The 19,556-nt window shown below is 36.2% G+C and overlaps 1 protein-coding gene across 1 annotated transcript in view; it reads left to right on the top strand.

The window, feature by feature from the left end:
* The window catches only part of Vps51 (vacuolar protein sorting 51), a 421,027-nt gene that overhangs the window by 27,336 nt on the left and 374,135 nt on the right, over positions 1-19,556 (top strand). The window contains exon 3 of the mRNA XM_090392235.1: positions 10,078-10,221. Coding sequence (XP_090248361.1) covers positions 10,078-10,221 — 144 coding nt within the window. The remainder of the gene's footprint in view (positions 1-10,077; positions 10,222-19,556) is intronic.

The following is a 19,556-nucleotide window of genomic DNA, read 5'->3' as shown; positions in this document are numbered from 1 at the left end:
TGCTGTATTGCAACAGATTCTCCGGACCCATTCCCATGCATGTTGCCTTGTGCTCCTCTGACAATTGTCAAGGCACACAGTGGGAGCACACCTTTCGAAAGCCAAGGACATTGTGAACAATTTTGTAAACAGTGGACCTATTCAAGTTCACAACATGTACAATTTCATGCAGTTTCACTTGCTGATCTTCAAGAATAATGCCCTTAATGTGCAAAATGTTGTCTTCTGTCTTGCTCAATGAAGGCTTGTCTGCCCAGTGCCAATTTTCAATTTCACCATGGCCCACTTTAAATTCATTGCACCAAACACACACCTGCTTCTTTGACATCACCTTTACACCATACATAGCAACCAGTTCACAGTGAATGCCTTTTGCTTGCAAAAAATGAATAACTTCACAGACACCTGTTTTGGATCATGCTTGTGTGGTAGCTTCCATCTTGCAACTAGAATTAGTTGTGAGACAACAGTAGTGCCACACTGCAATGGTGATGTTTTGAATGTTATTAACAGCAGAGGTCTTTTCCGTAGAGGGCTATCTGTCCACCATGTTTTATCTCATTCACTTTCACCATTATTAAAAAAAAAAAATGTGACACCTATCATATTTCATTATTCAGATGCATCATATGTTGTTACTTTGAGTGAATAAGTTTTTTAAAGATGTCAGTGATTGTAAGATTCATTCTTCAGCATTTCTTATCACCAGAGTGACTGTTGGATTTAGACTACAGTATTCTGCAGTCATTCTAATTAGGTAATGGCATTTTCTTTTGAAATTTTTTTTTTTAACTTCTGAGGAATACCATGAACTCAAGTATTGTTATTGTTCAATCATAGCAGTAGCAAAATCTTTCTTACTCTAATCCAAAACTATTTCTCTGGGGATAGTTTTTGCTTTGTCTTATCAAATATGCATTTTTCTTTGTAGTTTTCCTTTTCGTTTGCATTCCCATCAGTCTTTTTTTTCTATAATAATTTCTCATTAGAAATTTAATAATTTCTAATGAGAAATTATTAAATGACAGAAAGTTTCACAAAGTTCATCAAACAGTTCATGCAAACTTGTTTGCATGAACTGTTTGATCTAAAGATTACTTTATTATATAACAAAAAAAAAAAAGATAAAATGTCATCATCAAATTCCTGACTTGTACCCTTAAGGGGGTGTACAGGATATGATAGTACTACATGAAAAATTTACATCATTACTAACTTCCTATCTACAATTTTCCTCCAAATCAGTCTGTTACTTGTCAAGACGGCAACATTATCAGATTTTATATTTCTATCGTCTAAGGCACTTTGTACCGTATCAATACACCTATATCTTGGTCTTCCTCTGGGTCGTTTTCCTGCCAACCTGGCAGAGAACACTTGTTTCGCTAATCTTTCTTTGCCCATTGTGTTTAAGTGACCATACCACCTGAGATTAGCTCTGCTAACGCATTCCTGGATGCTGACAATGTCAAGTTCTTTCCTAATATCCTCATTTTTAATATGATATTGCCATTGATGCCATCTGTTCATGCCTCTAATCTTTCTCAGGACTCTCATATCTGTGGTCTCTAGTTTTTGGTCAAGTGTTTTACTTCTGACCCAGCTCTCAGATCCATAAATTTAAACTGGTTTGAACACTGTCTTCTATACAGCTAATTTAGTGTTCCGATTAATTTCTCTCTTATTCCATATGAATTTATTCAATTGACTGCCTACCATACCAGCTTTCTTGATTCTGTTGTCTATTTCCATATTTAATTTACCATCTTCAGTAAAAATCGTGCCTAAGTGGCTGAAATGTTTTACTTGTTCCACAGATTCTCCGTTCACAACACAGTTGGCATTTTCAACAATACTACCTATTTTCATTGTCTGTCTTTTTAATGCTAACCTTCATACCATATCTATTACAACAGTTATTCAATTTAGTCAAGGAATCTTGCAAACTTGTAGTGGATTTATTTAGAAGTATAACATCTTCCACATAAAGCAAAGAGCTGACATTAACATCTCCAATTTTGATATCAGGTTTAATACCACTTTCCTTCATAATGTGATCCATATAGATAATGAATAACAGAGGGGATAATGCACATCCTTGTCTCGCACCAGATTTAACATTAAACCATCTTCCTGTACTTCCTTCAATTCTGACTGCTGACTTACAAATTTCAAATAAAGACTAAGTATTGCTTGATATAATACTCCATTGACACCATATAACTATAGCATATTGAATAGCTTCTCTCTTGGCACCTTGTCATATGACTTTTTCAGGTCGACAAAACTTAAATACAGATCTTTGTTATATTCCCATGGTTTCTCAACTATTTGTTGTAAAGTGAAGATCTGATATTGACAGTCTCTATTTGGCCTGAATCCAGCTTGTTCTTCACCAAGCTTTTCTTCCACAATTCTTCTCGACCGTTTCTCAAGTATACTTGCATAGATAGGGAATTGAAGTTTAGGGGGCACATTGCAAAAGTGACTAAAACAGCTCACCAAATCACTTGGCTTCTGAAAAATACTTTAACATGCAGAGACAAACAAGTTGTTGTTCCTTTGTATCGAGCCTTGATAAGTCCCCATCTGGACTACTGTGCCCAGTTATGGGCACCAGGGTTTCTTCATGATGGGGAGGAAGTGGAGAGGATCCAGAGACGAGTGACCAAGATGATAGCAGGTCTGTGGAATGAACCTTATGAGAATAGGTTGAAGATTTGTGGGTTGCAGAAATTGGTCGATAGGCGAAGGAGGGGTGATATGATTGAGACATTCAAATTACTGAAGGGTTTCTATAAGATTGATCCAGAAGATATTTTTGAAAATATGACTGGTGGTGGGAGGACTAGGGGCCATGAATGGAAACTGGGAAAGAGCATAGTTGACAAGGGTGTTAGAGCTAGGTTTTATACTTGGAGAGTAGTGAATGAGTGGAATAAGCTTCCAGAGTCTGTTGTGGGTGCTACGACCGTGAATGAGTTCAAGGCAAGGTATGATAGATACTGTGTCAATGTCGAATAGTTGTTCTTGACATGATGTTAGGGCCTCCCTCGATGAGTCTGTCGACTCCTTGGAGTTGTCCAGAACAATAATAATAATAATAATAATATCTTACCAGGAACACTCAGTAGGGATATACCTCTGTAATTCTCACATTCAGTTTTATTTCCCTTTTATATATGGGTACTATGAGAGCTCTACTCCAATCATCAGGAATTCGTCCCTCTGTCCACAACTTCTGAACTATGCAGTGCAGCCACTGTTAGACTTTTATACCACCATACTTAAGCATTTCTGGTTGAATATCATCTACTCCTGCTGCCTTTTGTCATTTCAAGCCTTCAATGGCTTTTTCTACTTCAAGTATGGATATGTATTCCTGACTGCATTACTAGTCAGTGTTTTTTATCACTATGCTGTCATCACTGCTTGTTTCATTTAGCAAATTTTCAAAGTAATTACTCCATACTTCAAGGATATCTTTTTCTCCCATTTTCATGCCACTTTATCATCTCTAACTCCTTGCTTTCCTCCATTCCTAAGCTTCTTCAACAACCTCCAAAATATTTTGCGACCTTCTTGATATTTATTTTCTATATTCTTGCCAAAGTCCTCGCATGACTTTTGTTTAGCTAGTTTTACACAGTGTTTAGCATTCTTGCATTTGTCTTTGTATTCTCTAAGAGCACAAGCTGACTAATTTTCCAGGAACTTTTGATATGCTTTCTTCTTTTCCTTCACTGCCTCTTTTACTTCCTGTGTTCACCATGGAGTTCTAATTTTTCTATCCTTGCAGACAACTTCACCACATGCCTCTCTAGTTGAATCAATCAGGGTTTTCTTCAAGGCTTGCCACCGAATCTCCAAGGTTTGGTTCCTGTTCTCAAACTCTTTCATTTTTCCTTCAATAATCTTTGTGTATTTTAGTCTACTGTTCACATCTGAGAGCTGCTCGACTTTTATTCGCTTTAAAACTTTCTTACATGTTATTCTTTTCAATATGAAATTCAATTTTATCCTGCTCAAGACTAAATAGTGATCACTTCCAATTTCAAATCCTCTGTACACTCTGGCATCCTGCACCAGGGAGAAAACATCACTATCAACAGTAACATAATCAATGAGACTTTTCTTATTCCTTGCCTCTTCTCTCCATGTGAATTTGTGCACATTTTTATGTTGGAATATGGTGTTAGTAATAACTAGTCCATGTCCTGAGCAGAAATCCAACAGATATTTGCCATTATTATTAGCTTTGCTCTTTTCTCCAAATTTTCCCCAAATAATTTTGTATGTCTGACAATCATTTTCTACTCTGCTATTTAGATCCCCAAGAAGGACCAACTTTTCCTTTTTCATTGTGTCAGTTGCTTTTTCTAAAGTCTCAAAAAAATTCCTCCACTTCTACCTTAATAGAATCTTCTGTGGGACCATAGGCACAGATAAGTCTCATTGTCCAATTATCCATTCTCATATTTGCCCACATTACTCTACTTGAGACAGCCTGCCATTCAAGAAGATTAGCCTCTTGTTTTGTGTTGAACACTATGGCTACTCCTTCTTTTCCTTGTTTGTCATTGCCTGAATATAACATTTTGTATTTATTGCTCAGAAATATCTCACCAGTTTTTGTCTTTTTTGTTTCAGTCACCCCTATTATGTCGATCTGGTACTTATCTAATTCCTCAGCTAGCTCCATTTCTTTGCCATTCAGGCTTCTTATGTTGATAGTACCGATCTTTAACTGGTGATGTTGAGAGATCCCACTTGGCGTGCTCACAATAAAACCAATGATCTAATCAAAAAGATACCTAATTGGACTGAAGAACTCAAAAGAACTCTACATTCAAAACACCCATTAGTTTCAAAAATTTATGGTGTACCAAAAATTCATACGATAGGTATTCCCTTAAGACCAATAGTAGATGGTAGAGACTCTCTGACCTCTAATTTAGCAAAACATCTCACCAAAATGATTTTGCCTCATACAGGAAAAACATCTTCTTTCATCAAGAACAGTACACATTTTATTGAAAAAGTAAAAGATATTTATATTGGACCTTCAGACATATTAGCAAGTTTGGATGTTATCAGCCTATTTACAAATGTTCCAAGAAACGAAACTGTAAATCTCCTAGAAGATCTTTTTCCTCTGTACATCGTATATCTTTATAAACATTGTATAAATAATACTTTTTTCATGTTTCAAGACAAATTTTGGGAACAAAAAGAAGGACTGGCTATGGGCTCTTTCCTCTCTCCAGCTTTAGCTAACCTATTTATGGAAAACTTTGAAAATAATGCTTTAAACAATTATCATCAAAAACAAAAAATATGGCTACGCTAAGTCAATGATATATTCATCATATGGCCAGGAACAACAGATGAACTCATTGCTTTCAAAGATTACCTAAATAATTTGCATAATAATATAAAATTTACTTTAGAACATGAAGAACTTAGAAAAGTGCCTTTTCTAGACATTCTATTAGAAGTCAATGAAAAGGATAATAAACTTTCTTTCTCAATATATAGAAAACCCACCAACACAGGAAGATTTCTTAATGCGGTCTCACACCACCACCCTTCACAAAAAATAGGTATAATAAAAACCCTAAGGGACAGAGCGTATAACATTTCCAGCACAGAAAAACATAGAAACGAAGAATTAGAATATCTAACACGGATCTTTCAAAAGAATGGTTATGAAACCAAGACTATCAAAAAAATCCTCCACACACCTCCTACAAACATCTCTCAGAAACAAGATTTCAAAAATGCTATCATGCTTCCATATATCAAAAATGTTACAGACAAGATGGCTAAATTACTTAACAAATATAACATCAAAGTAGCCTTTCTGCCCACTGGCTTCTACATCTCATGATTTCTACATCCCCCGAAACCTCCTCATCATCCTTTAAAAAAAACCAGGTGTTTACAACATTTATTGTTCTTGTGGCATCTGCTATGTAGGACAGACAGAATGATCTGGGGAAATTCGCATGAACGAACACCAAAAGGATGTACAAAACAGAATACAACAAAAATCAGGTCTAGCTTTCCATACCACTTCCACCGGCCACAATGTACTATGGCAGAATACAAGCATGTCGTAGAAAAAAAACTGTTACATAAGGAAATTTAAAGAAGCTGCAAACATGCTCAAAATACCAACACAATGCAATGAAAATCAAGGATTAATTCTCCACCAAGTTTGGTCAGTTTTAATAAAAAATATACCTCAGTCAGATCTCGGACATTATGAACGTGAACAACAGAACGTGACATCATCCAGCATTGTTTAAACCCTGCACTGCTTTGAATCTGCATTCTGATTTTTAATTTTATGAATAGTCAGACGGCTACAACTGTTAATCTCTTTTTTGTTGTTTTAACTTTCAGTTACCTTTTACCCCTGAAGATGTAAGTCAAACGACTTACGAAGCTTGTCGGGTCTTTTATTAGTTCATTGTGTTTAGTATAGCTTATTAAAAAATGTGGTCCAATTACCGGAATATACCATGTGAACTTCTAAACCATAGAAACCTCCACTTACAATGTCAACTGTGTTGTGAATGGAGAACCTGTGGAACAAGTAAAACATTTCAACTAATTAGGCATGATTTTTAGTGAAGATGGTAAATTAAATATAGAAATAGACAACAGAATCAACAAAGCTGGTATGGTAGGAAGTCAATTGAATAAATTCATATGGAATAAGAGAGAAATTAGTCGGAACACTAAATTAGTGTATACAAGACAGTGTTCAAACCAGTTTTAACTTATGGATCTGAGTGCTGGGTCAGAAGTAAAACATTTGACCAAAGACTAGAGACCGCAGATAGGAGAGTCCTGAGAAAGATTATAGGCCTGAACAGATGGCATCAATGGCAATATCATATTAAAAATGAAGATATTAGGAAAGAACTTGACATTGTCAGCATCCAGGAATGCATTAGCAGAGCTAATCTCAGGAGGAGGTATGGTCACTTAAACAGAATGGGCAAGGAAAGATTAGCAAAACAAGTGTTCTATGCCAGGTTGGCAGGAAAACGACTCAGAGGAAGACCAAGATATAGGTGGATTGATATGGTACAAAGTGCCCTGGACAATAGAAATATAAGATCTGATAATGTTGGAGTCTTGACAAGTAACAGACTGATTTGGAGGAAAATTGTAGATAGGAAGTTAGTAATGATGTAAATTTTTCATGTAGTACTATCATATCCTGTACACTCCTTGTGAGGGTACATGGCAGGAAATTGATGATGATGATGATGCTTACTAGAAGACATGCAAGTATACTAGTCAAGTGAGATCTTCAACTTTTATGGTATTCTGAGAAATTTGAGAGGTCAGAACAGGCGAAAGGAAATTCCAAAGAGTTTTTTGGAATTTTCTTTCTCCTATTTCCTTATGTGACAAATAGGAGGAAGAACAACTAAGGAAGGATAACTTTAATGAGTACAGATGATAGAGAGGGTAACAGAGGCAGATGGTTGAGCTACTGAGTAATCATTTTGCAACTGTATATAATCCTAGTGAAGATATTGTTAAGACAGAGGTGATGCGAACTGATATGAGAACACTGGTTAAAGAATTGAAGGTACTTAATATATTGCAGAATCTGAATGCAGATACATCTGTGGGATTGGATGGAATATTGGCTTGTATTTTATGAGAATGTGCAGGGGAACTGGCAATAGCTTTGACTAGGCTGTTTAATTTAAGTCTCAGTGCTGGCAAAGTCCCAAGAGAGTGGAAGAAGGACAAAATACATAAAGGACTATTAGCCTACCCAATTTTGCATCATCAGCAAACAACTGAAAATCTCCCTTCAAATTATTTCCTATATCATTTATGTACAAATTGAACAGCAGTGGTTCAGGCACAGTCCTGTGGCACACCTCTAGTCACCTGCCTTCTCCTGGATTCAGCTTCTCCATATTCTACATTTTTATATCTGTCCATCAGCCATTCTTTTATCCATATCACCAGTTTCCTATCCATCCCCATTTGTTGACGTTTGCATAACAAAGTTCCATGTGGTCTGTCAAATGTTTATCCAACTCATTCTATCACAAAAAATTAGCAAATTACTAAGACATGACAACCCTTCACAAATCCATCTTATCCATCCATTCTTGAATTCTCTTTTTGATCAACTTTACCAGTACTACCACTCATTTGTATAAAGAAGGATCTAAGTCTGTTATAAGAAATTATAGACCAATTAGCATCTCAGGAGTGGTGGTAAAAGTACTGGAAAAGTTGATCAAAAAGAGAATTCAAGAATGGGTAGATATATGATATTCTGATATAAATATGATACTCTGTTAGGGGCAACATGGTTTTGTGAAAGATTGTCTTGCCTTAGTAATTTAATAATTTTTTGTGATAGAATGAGTTGGATAAGAGTTTTACAGAAGACCACATCGAACTCTGTTATGCAAACTGCAACAAATGGGGATGAATAGGAAACTGGTGATGTGGACAAAAGGGTTGCTGATGGACACACATAAAAATGTAGTATATGGAGGAGCTGAATCCAGGAGAAGGCAGGTGACCAATGGTGTGCCACAGAGCTCTGTGCTTGGACCACTGCTGTTTAATTTGTACATAAATGATATAGGAAATAATTTGAAGGGAGATATTCAGTTGTTTGCTGATGATGTAAATTTGAGGGTAATAGTTAATCAAGGTGATGTAGAGAGCTTGCATGATGATTTAAATAGGCTGACAGTATGGGATACAAAGATTACAAGCTCTGTACCACATTGTGGTAATTGTACTCCAGAAAATTGAAGCCAGGGATTTGCAGGTAGTAGTCGGTAAAGAGCTGAAGTTTAGAAAACATATTGTTAAAGTAGCCAGGGTAGCTCACAGGATTATGTGGTAATTGAAGACTACACTAACAAGCAGAGATAAGGGAGTTATCATTCCGCTTTATAAAGCCTTGATATGACCACATCTGGATACTGTGCTCAGGTCTGTTCACCTGGGTTTCTTGTAGACAAGGAAGTGGTGGAGAGGATCAAGAGGCGAGTTGTTCTGTGGAATGCTCCATTGAGGATAGATTGAGGGTTTGTGGATTGCAGAAATTGGATGATAGGCAAAAAAAAAAAAAAAGGGAGAATAGGAATAGGATTGATGCAGGGGAAATGTTTCAGCACTTGGCTAGAGGGAGCAAAACAAGAGTCATCCCTGAAAAGTTGGATAAGAGTGTGTTTAGCAATGGCATGAGGACTAGATTTTTTGCTTGGAGAGTGGTGAATGAATGGAAATGGGTTACCTGAGTCAGTTGTGTGTGATTTTGTCTGTAATGGTTTCAAGGAGAGGTATGATAGATATTGTGTTGTTAGTTTGGGTTGCTCATGATGAGTCCTAGGATTCCATGGAGGTGCTCATGCAATAACAATAGTAATAATAAGATAGACTGTATATGAGCAAGGAGAAATAAACAAAATAATGGAAGATAAATAGGAGAGTGATAATATAAACACTGGAAAGGAAGCTCCCAGTTTTCTTTCTTATTTTGTACAGTATTTGATGTTATCTCTCGGAACTAGATTTAATTGTCAATGAGTGAGAAATATTTTATTTGAGATCATATTATATAATTCTAGAATGGCCATATAATTGTTCTCTGTATTTGGTTAGAATTTAAGATTTAGATATACAGAATATTTCTTTACAGCAAATATTTAAAATTTTTACAAACTCAAGTTTCATTATTTGGATAAACACAACATGCTGGTTTTGAAGTCAATGCACCATCATGGATATGAACCTGCAACATTCTAACCAACTAAAATAAAATTATATGTAAATACTATTATCTTATTCTCCATGACCGATTAATATAAAAGGTTGGCTATGTAGGCAAGGTGGGGAATAACATAAATGATGCAGTAAATATGCAGTGTAACATAAATGGTATAGTTTGTTTACACTTTAATAGTATTGTCACTAATCCTATTTGAATGATTTGCAAGTGAATATTAGAGGATTCTTTTTATGAGATATTTATTTTGTTATTCTGTATTAATACGTGTCAGTTTCTTTTTACAGCTTTTAAGAGAATATGGTCTTACAGAGTTGATGGACAAAGAGCAGCTAATCTATAAGGAAATTCAGTCTTTAGATAGTGAAATGCAAACATTGGTATATGAAAACTATAACAAATTCATTAGTGCTACTGATACCATAAGAAAGGTAAGAGCCTTTATAAATTAAATTTCCATAATTTCATAATTTATGGTATAATGTACATAACACCAAGAGAGGTGTTGTTTATACCATAAAGCATTATTATGATTCATCAGTGACACCTAAGCCTTTCTATACATAAACTAACAGAATAGGTTGACCATCTCACAAATATATATCGCCTCACCACTAATTTGAATTACCATTATCTCATTTTCTGGTATATACCCTCAAAGGACATGCCAGATATCATGAAAGTCCAACATAATATTTCATGATTAGTTTCCTGTCAATAACTTTCTTCCAGACTGGCTTAATAAGTGAGGCCCTAAAGGTGGAATCCATTGACATATAAGTATCCATATTTTATTATTATGTGGTGTCTCATCACCAAGGGAGCGGGTGTACTAGTTACAAGTTTAACACAAGATTATAAGATTAGATTGCAACCAACAACTTCTTCCGAATGGTCTATTATTTGTCATTTCTCAAATTTGTTTAGCTCTTGTATTTTGTTCTTCTAAAGTGCTGCAAGCTGCCTTGATCCACATATATTTATCTTCCTTGGGGTCTTTTTCAAGCCATTTTTGCTTCAAACACTTGCTTTGCTATTATTCATCTCCCATTTTGTTTAAGTGACTCTACTTATGAAATCTCTTTTCCACTACCAATTTCAGTATCTTGTTTTGTGGTTCAGCTCTATGGTGGTTTCCAAAGGAAATTATTGCAGCAGTTTTCATTTTTATGTTACTCTGTATACACATTCTTGTATATTGACAAAGTTCTTTTCTGATAACTTTGTTTTAGTATGGTTCTGACATTGATACCATTCACGTATAAATTTCTTTCAGAACTCTGTCTCTGGTCTTTGATCAACTTTTATTTCTACCTAACTCAGTTCTCAGATCCATTAAGTTAAAATTGGTATGAACATTCTTGTATAATAGTGTTTTGACCATACTATGATTAATTATTATGTTATCTGTTTGCATGTTTATTTTGCCATTTTGATTAAAAATTTTGCCTACAAATACAGTTGATTTTTTTTTGTTGTTGTTTTGTTTTCCTGCCTGTTTTCATACATTGTCTTTTTATTGCTCTGATTTTCATACCAAATTTGGCACAGCAGTTATTTAATTTGGTAAAGACCCTTAATACTTGTAGCAGATTTACAGTCGGCTGTAACTATAATAAACACTATTATGCCCTCACTACAACAAACTACTAAAATCCCATAGACACAATTCCATTCTGAAAGAAATTCACTACAGCACACTTAGGTCCAGTAGATTATAAATAACATCCTGGACTGTAAGGATCCCTGCCTAACACCTGATTTAATATCAAACCATCTTTCTTTCTTTGTTTCCTTCAATTGTAACTACTAACTTACAATATAAGTTGCAAATCAGTAGTTATTATTGCCCTGTGAGATTTCATTTACCTCATACATAATTTAAATTATGTATACTCTTATTTACAGCAATCTAAAACCAACTTCTTATTCTTAACAATCCCAGTTCACAGTCATTGCGATAACTGCTGACAAATTACTTTATTTAATGATTCATCAAATTCCTGATATGCACTCCTCAAGACATGTAAAGTATACTATGATAGTGCTACATGTTTACATTATTATAAGCTTCCTAATAACATTTTCCCTCCAAATTTATTTGTTATTTGTCAGGATTTCAGTATTGTCATATCATACCTTTTGGGATTTCTGTATCACTATTAACTGCATCATTTCGCCTAGATGATTCCTGATTCTTTCTGCTGGTTCTCAGGCATTTCTATAATATTGCCAGAAGATGCCTATTTTAGAATCTCTCTCTCTCTTTCTCTCTCTTTTAATCTTCTTTTACTCAAAATTTCTTTCTCTAGTTCCATTAAATTCATTTCTGCTTTCTCTGCTGTTCTTTTGAGCTGTTTAATCTTCTACTTCTGAATCTTTTGCATTTACACTGCTACTAGAATATGGTTCTCACCACTCTTCTAGTAGTTTTGATCTTCCTTATAAAATAGCCTTTCCTAGTATACTCCAAATGACAGCACTCTTCTAATTTTCACCATAACTTAGTGCACTTTTCTTAGAAATCTTTTCCACTCTCAGATTCAGTCTGTTTTTATGTGGTTTGTTTTCGCTAAGGATTTCTATTCATTCACTTTTTTTCATGGTCAGAATATTGTTTTCTTTTATTTAGTTTACTGAAATAATTCTTTCTGGATTGAAGACTTATATTCCTTATTCTATTCATTATCCATATTGAGTCTAAATTTATTATTATTAACACCAGACCTCCATGGAGTCTAAAAACTCATCGCAGGAGGCAAACACTGTTACACATAAAGCCCATCACACATACTATGCTTTAAACTCATTCAGTGCATCTGCATTCACCACAATGTCAGGCAGTGCATTTCACTCACCAACCACTTTCCATGCAAAGAACCTACTCCTTATTCCCCTGCTCACATCCTCCTTATACAACTCTTCCAAGTATGTCCCCTTGTTCTACCTCCTTCACCCATTCTATGAAAAATTTCTTCCATTTAACTTGATAACAACCCTTTACCAACTTAAATATCTCAATCATATCTCCTCTCTTCCTCCTATTCACAAGGTTTTGCAACCTGCATTCTCTCAGTCTATCTTCATATCCCACATCCGAAAGACCAGTTATGACCTTAGTCACTTTTCTCTGAACAATTTCCAACATATTTTCATCACCATGAAAATCAAGGGACCAAATCTGTGCACAATAATCCATATGAGGCCTAATAAAGGCCTCATATATTGGAACCTGAACCTCTTTATTAAGGTCCTCCCCATCATTGTCATAACCTGATGTCTTCACAACTTGTGCATTATGACCTCTGAACTTCAGATACTTGTCCACCGCCACTTGAAGGTCTCTTATCTCTTCAGCTTTCTTCAAAATTTCCCCACCAAGTGTATACTTTGCATCCCATTGTTGCCTTCCAAATTTCAGAACCTTTGCACTTGGCAACATTGAATTAACAGTTCCATACTGTTGCCCACTGATACAGTCTATTCAAGTCCTTCTGTAAGGCCACATATATTTGATTCCTCATCACTCTCCCCAGTTTTGCACCATCTACAAACAGTTATATATCACCAATTAAACCTATCCCAATATCATTAATATACAAATTAAAGAACAGTGGTCCCAAAACTGACCCTTGCTGTACACCACTAGTGACTTTTCTCTTTCAAGATAGTGCTTCCCCCCCCCCCATCCACCACACACATAGCCATTCACCTATCTTACTCACTATCATCCAGTCCCATCTGCTTTAGTTCAGTGCCCAACTTGTGTGGCATAATATTAAAAGCCTTTGCAAAATCTAAGTATGCCACTGTATATGCATCTCCCTTGTCCAATGCATTCGTCACATTGTTATAGTAAATAAGCAAGTTTGTAAAACATGACCTCTCTTTAACAAACCCATGCTTACAAGCATAAAGAATGCCACTGTTATCAATCCATTTTTGTATTCTATATCTCACCAACCTCTCCAATACCTTAACTATAAATCCAGATATACCTATAATTTGTTGCCTTAGCTTTATCACCCTTGCAGAGTGGAACAATTTTGTCTTCCTTCTACTCCTTTGGGAATTGTGCTGTTGCAAGATTCTTGTTAATCAAGTAGGCCAAGGCTGATGCTTACTCCCTAGAACATTCCCTCAAGATGTGGTGATATATCATCAAGCCTATTGCCTTATTAACATCTAGTTTACTTAACTCGTCGTTTTTCTCTTGCTCACTCACCATTAAATCTTTCATTTCATTCTCTACATTTGAGCTTCTGATTTCACATTGAGGATGAGACACCCTGATGAACTGCTCACTGAACAACTATGTCCTCTGCAATCTTCCAGTTTCATCCATTAACAGCATCATAACATAATCATTCTTCCTGATGAGAGTTTTTCTTGGCACCATTTGCTAATTTCTGCTCATACTGCACTTTTGTTATCCTTACCAACTGAATCACTTTTCTGGCCTGCTCTTTATACTCTTCATGCAACTGATTATTACTATTATTCATCTTGTACTGCCTCCAAAGTGCCTTCTTCTTCCAGATTTTATGCTTAATCCCCTGGTTCATCCATTTTATACTTACCTCATTTAGCTTTTGGATCTTCAGAATATATTCATACATCGATGCTGTTATATATTCTTTGTCAGTTCCTAAGCATCATTTATTTCCTTACGACTCAATTCCTCATTCCATGCTATAGTTCCAAGCTGTGTCCTAAGCTTGTCATGATCACCAGCCTCTTACTTCCACATATATTCTTTTCTCACAGATATCCTCATACAACTAGCCACAACTTAGGTGATCACGTCATCATCAATCTTGCCAACTGGAGAGAAGTGCAAAACTCCCACTCACAATTACGTCCTCTGATGAAATGATCAGATCCAAAACTTTCAATCCTTGCATGTCCTCCTTTACATGCCACCTGAGATAGCTGTCTCTCAAAAACTCAAGAAATTCATTTTCCTTATTCCCAAATGCCATCTTTTCATTCCATTCTATACCACTATAATTAAAATCACCTATAATAATCGAAATTTCCTTGTTCACTAACCAAAGTTGCTTATACATTTTTCATCACTACTCTCCACGTTCTCTAGCCTATAGCAGCATCCAACTAAATATCTCTTCCTGTCACCGTCACCTCACACCACGCTGCCTCAAAACCATTGCTACTATTTTCCTCTTTCATGTCTAGCTTATGTGGACATAATTCCTCTGCTATCATTAGCACTCTCGGTTCTTGTCCTTTCTCTCCTCGCAAAACACTGTACCCTTCAATTTTTATTCCTGTTAGGATATCATCTTCATTCAGCCATGTTCCGCTTATTCCAATGATTTTGGAGCGAATAAACTCAATCAATGAAACAGATTCATCTCCCTTATTCTTGATACTCCTGGCAATTTTAAATAAACACAGCAGTTCACTCTTAGATCTATAACCAGTCCTAATCAAGCCGCTTGTTGGTTGTGATTTTCCTACCACACCTATCTTCGCCCAGTCACCTTTATTACTGCTTACCACATATATCTGCTCAGTCTCAACTATCCCACTTGCATCCTGATCTATTCTATTTCCATGCTGATCATCCCCATGCGTACATTCACTGTTACTCCCAACTTTCACTTTCCCTGTGCCATGACTCCCTCTATTTCCCTGTTCCTCTTGCATTTCCATTCTCTGTTCATCTCTCACACCACTACTGTTTCCATTAAAAAGCACTTAAGTCTCTTCAATACCACTCTCCTGATCTTTTACTTCACCTCTTACTTCAGATCTTTTGCTTTCATCTCTCACCACATTTCCATCTAACAACAGTTTCTCAAGCTACTTACATCATCATCAGTTCCTGGCATGCTCCCTCAAGGGGTGTACAGGATATTTATTTATTTACTTATTTTGTGTGCAAACTACGGAAAATGTAAGATCATACATATAAATGATTAAAAGCATACATTTAAAGAAATAGACATTAAAAGAATACTGGTTAAAAGCATACATTTAAGAGACAAAAATGCCACTTGCATAAAATATTACACAAAAACATAAAATGTCAAATTTCATTACTCCAATGATTAATATACTTTAAAGGTGTTTCATTACACTGCATTAAATCTTGTCGGGTACATATATTATTAATGTCTATTAGGCAGCATTGCAGAAGATGATCCATGGTTTGTGTTTCACCACATGAGCACCTGTCATTGTCTGTGTAACTCTATCTGTCCATATTCTGCTTTGATCTGCCCATTCCAGAACGAAGTCTATTCAATATCTTCCATCTTTGCCAGTCTAGATATAACTAGACTGGCAAAGCTGGACGGAAGAGATTTGTTTAAGTTCAGAGCCCTGGAGATTGTTCTTGCTACATTGTTGACCTTGTGGCTTTTATGGAATCAACCAACCGTTCCACTGAGTGAATAAAACTTTTCCTTGAGTTTGACCTCTATTTTCTGCAATATGTCCATACAAAGGATGCCGTTCATCATTTAGTTGTTGTTTCTACTCATATCTACTCTGTGTTGGTCTTCTGATGTGAGGAGGTGCAATACCAGACAGCAAGCATAGATGGTCAATTTTTGTAGGCTTAAGGCAGCCAGTAATGTGCCGACACATTTCATTAAGAACCTTATCAATAATTTTGACATGTGATGATCTTTCCCAAACAGGGCTAGCATACTCGGCTGTCAAAAAGCTAAGTGCCAGTGCAGAGGTATGCAGTACTTGTGGACTTGCACCCTACCGAGATGATGTTAAACGGCGCAGGATATTATTACGTGTTTGAATTTTAGCTGCTGTCTTCTCTGTGTCGCTTATAATTTAAGGTCCTATCTAGTGTGACACCTAGGTAAGTTGGATTTTGATAATTGACCAATTTCATGCCATTCCATTCTATATTCAACTCTCTCCTTGCCTCCCTATTATTGAGATGGAAAAGATGTATTTGGGTTTTACTGGGATTTGGTTTCAGTTGGTTTTCCTTATAGCGAACTGTAAGAGTTTCTAGTTCTTGTGTTAGCTGCTTCTCAATACAAGATATGATAGTACTACATGAAAAATTTACATCCTTACTAACTTCCTATCTACAATTTTGCTCCAAATCAATCTCTTACCTGTCAAGACTCCAACATTATCAGATCTTATATTTCTGTCTTCTAAGGCACTTTTTACTGTATCAATCCACCTATTTCTTGGTCTTTTTCCTGCCAACCTGGCAGAGAACACTTGTTTTGCTAATCTTTTCTCTCCCATTCTATTTAAGTGACCATACCATCTGAGATTAGTTCTGCTAACGCATTCCTGGATGCTTCAAGTTATTTTCTAATATCCTTGTTTTTAATATGATATTGCCATTGATGCCATCTGTTCACGTCTCTAATCTTTCTCAGGACTCTCGTATCTGCGGTCTCTAGTCTTTGGTCAAGTGTTTTATTTCTAAAACACTTGACCAGTTCTCAAATCCATAACTTAAAATTGGTTTGAACACTAACTTGTATACAGCTAATTTAGTGTTTTGACTAATTTCTCTCTTATTCCATATAAATTTATTCAGTTGACTTTCTACCATACCATTTTCCCTAAAAATCCTAAGTAGCTGAAATGTTTTACTTGTTCTATAGATTCTCCATTCACAATGCAGTTAATATTTTCAGTGTGTCCAGAATCATGAAATACCATTCATGATTCTGGTCTCTGCCTGAATTCATCATTGTCATACCTCGGCAACATGCTGACCACTTTTCCCACTTATCTTTCACTCTCCTCAATAACCTCCTCATATCCAGCATTACATCCACTTAAAATCATTTGTCCCCACAACCACCAATTATCTTGCTTGTTTCTTCATGTCCACTGCATGAATTATCTTGCTTGTTCTCCTTCCTGGATAGCAGACCTTATGGACATTCTCATTAACCAATCCTGTAACAATGAAATCTCTATACACTGCTATTCTCAAATCACTTGTCACTTCTTTTACCTTTTTTTCTTTCATTCTGTTCTTTTACACACTTTCATTTGTTTTCACTAAACGTCTAACATCACTCCATATATTCTTCATTTCATTTTTCATTTTGATAACAGCACTAGTGAGCCAAGCGCTGTGGACATGTCTAAGAGCTCCTGATTGAGATAAGTTATTTTAGGAATAATTAAGTATATATGCGTAATTGTTGGAGTAAGAGCGGCTGTAAACATTGTGCGCTACCGGTATTATTAGTGTGGGGGATTTTTCTTGCCTAAACTAAATTACGAAATTGTTATTATTAGACCTAGTAACCTGCAGAGAAAAAAAAAATGGCGTGGCATTGTCATTCCATGATTTTAATTTAGATTTCAGTCGTTTCATTAAGTGTGAGGTCTGTTATATGTATTCCTTCAATTACATAAATAATTTGTGGATGTTTAGCAGAGATGGAAGAAGGGTGTGTGTGTGCGAAGTGTGACCTGAACGAGGAACTGATGAATGCAAATATGAAATTGATGACAGAAAGTGTTAGTAACGAGAATGTCGCTGGAAACATGAGTGACCGTTTGAAAGAGAAGGATGGTGAGAAAGAGAGGCAAAAAAATGTTAAAAAATCAGTAAAAAAGAAAAAGAGCGATTTGAAAACCGTAACGGATGTTAAAAGGGACGAAAGTGAGGCGAGAGTGGCGGAAGGAAACGAAATTGAGAAAACGAACGTGACGCAGAAATCGAAAGTGAAAAAAAATCAAAAGAATGAATGATAGCGAAAAAAGAATGAATGGTGGCGAAAGTTGGACGCATGTTAGACCGAAAGTACAGAAACAAAGAAAGATAAATGAGAGTGAAAGTGAGAAGAATGATAGCGAATGTTGGACGTATGTTGGACCGAAAGTACAGAAACAAAGAAGGATGAATGAGAGTTAAAGTGAGAAGAGGGGGGTCGAGAGTTAGAAAGCTAGAAAGATTTAATGATAGAGAGAATGTGTTGCGAGATTCGGAAGTTGAATTGGATTGGATGAGGCAAGAAATGAAATGGATGCAGAATGAAATTAAGAAAATTCAGGTCAAAACTATTAAAATAAATCATGATGGCATGAAAGAGTTAACGAAAGATGAGCGAGTGGCGTTGTATGACGACTTCATTATTAAAGGTGTGCTAGAGAATAGAATGCACAAGGTATGTTTTCCAGGTGGTAAAATGAGTAGAGTGATTGAGGCATTGGATATGAGGCGGGAGCGAGCAAAAGAGTTAATAGTATTAATTGTTACAAATGATTTGAGAGAGGACAAAGAGCGTGTTAGAATGGATATCAGGAGGCTGCTTGGAAGGATAAAAGAGAATAGTGTGACAGGAAGGGTAGTCAGTGTGTTTCCTAGGTATGACTGTGGTGAAATGAGGTGAAGAGCAAGGATTATGAATGATATGCTGGCTGAAATGTGTGAGGAGATGGGAGTACAGTTTGTTAATGTGTGGAATGAGTTTGAGGGACGAAGTGAGCTGTATGGGAGTGATGGACTGCATTTGAGTGGTTATGGTGTGAGTCGCTTGGAGAGACTGCTGCTGGAAGGTAGAGAAGTGAATGGAGAGAATGAATCAGATCGAGAGGGGAGTGATGTGGAAGAGCAGGAGAGTAAGACAGGAGAGATTGAAGAAGTGGATATGAATGGGGAAGTGAGTGGTATGAGTATAGAAAATGAGAGAATGGGTGTGCAAGAGGAGCAGGGAAACAGGGAGGCTCAGGGTGGACAGGGGTACACAGTGTGAGAAAGGTGGATGCTCCAAGAGGAGGTGAGAGCATG

This window comes from Typopeltis vanoorti, chromosome 5, assembly GCF_054136105.1.
Source record: "Typopeltis vanoorti isolate ZY-2024b chromosome 5, IOZ_Tvanoo_1.0, whole genome shotgun sequence".
NCBI lineage: Eukaryota > Metazoa > Arthropoda > Arachnida > Uropygi > Thelyphonidae > Typopeltis > Typopeltis vanoorti.
This window is presented reverse-complemented; position numbering and strand designations above follow the sequence as displayed.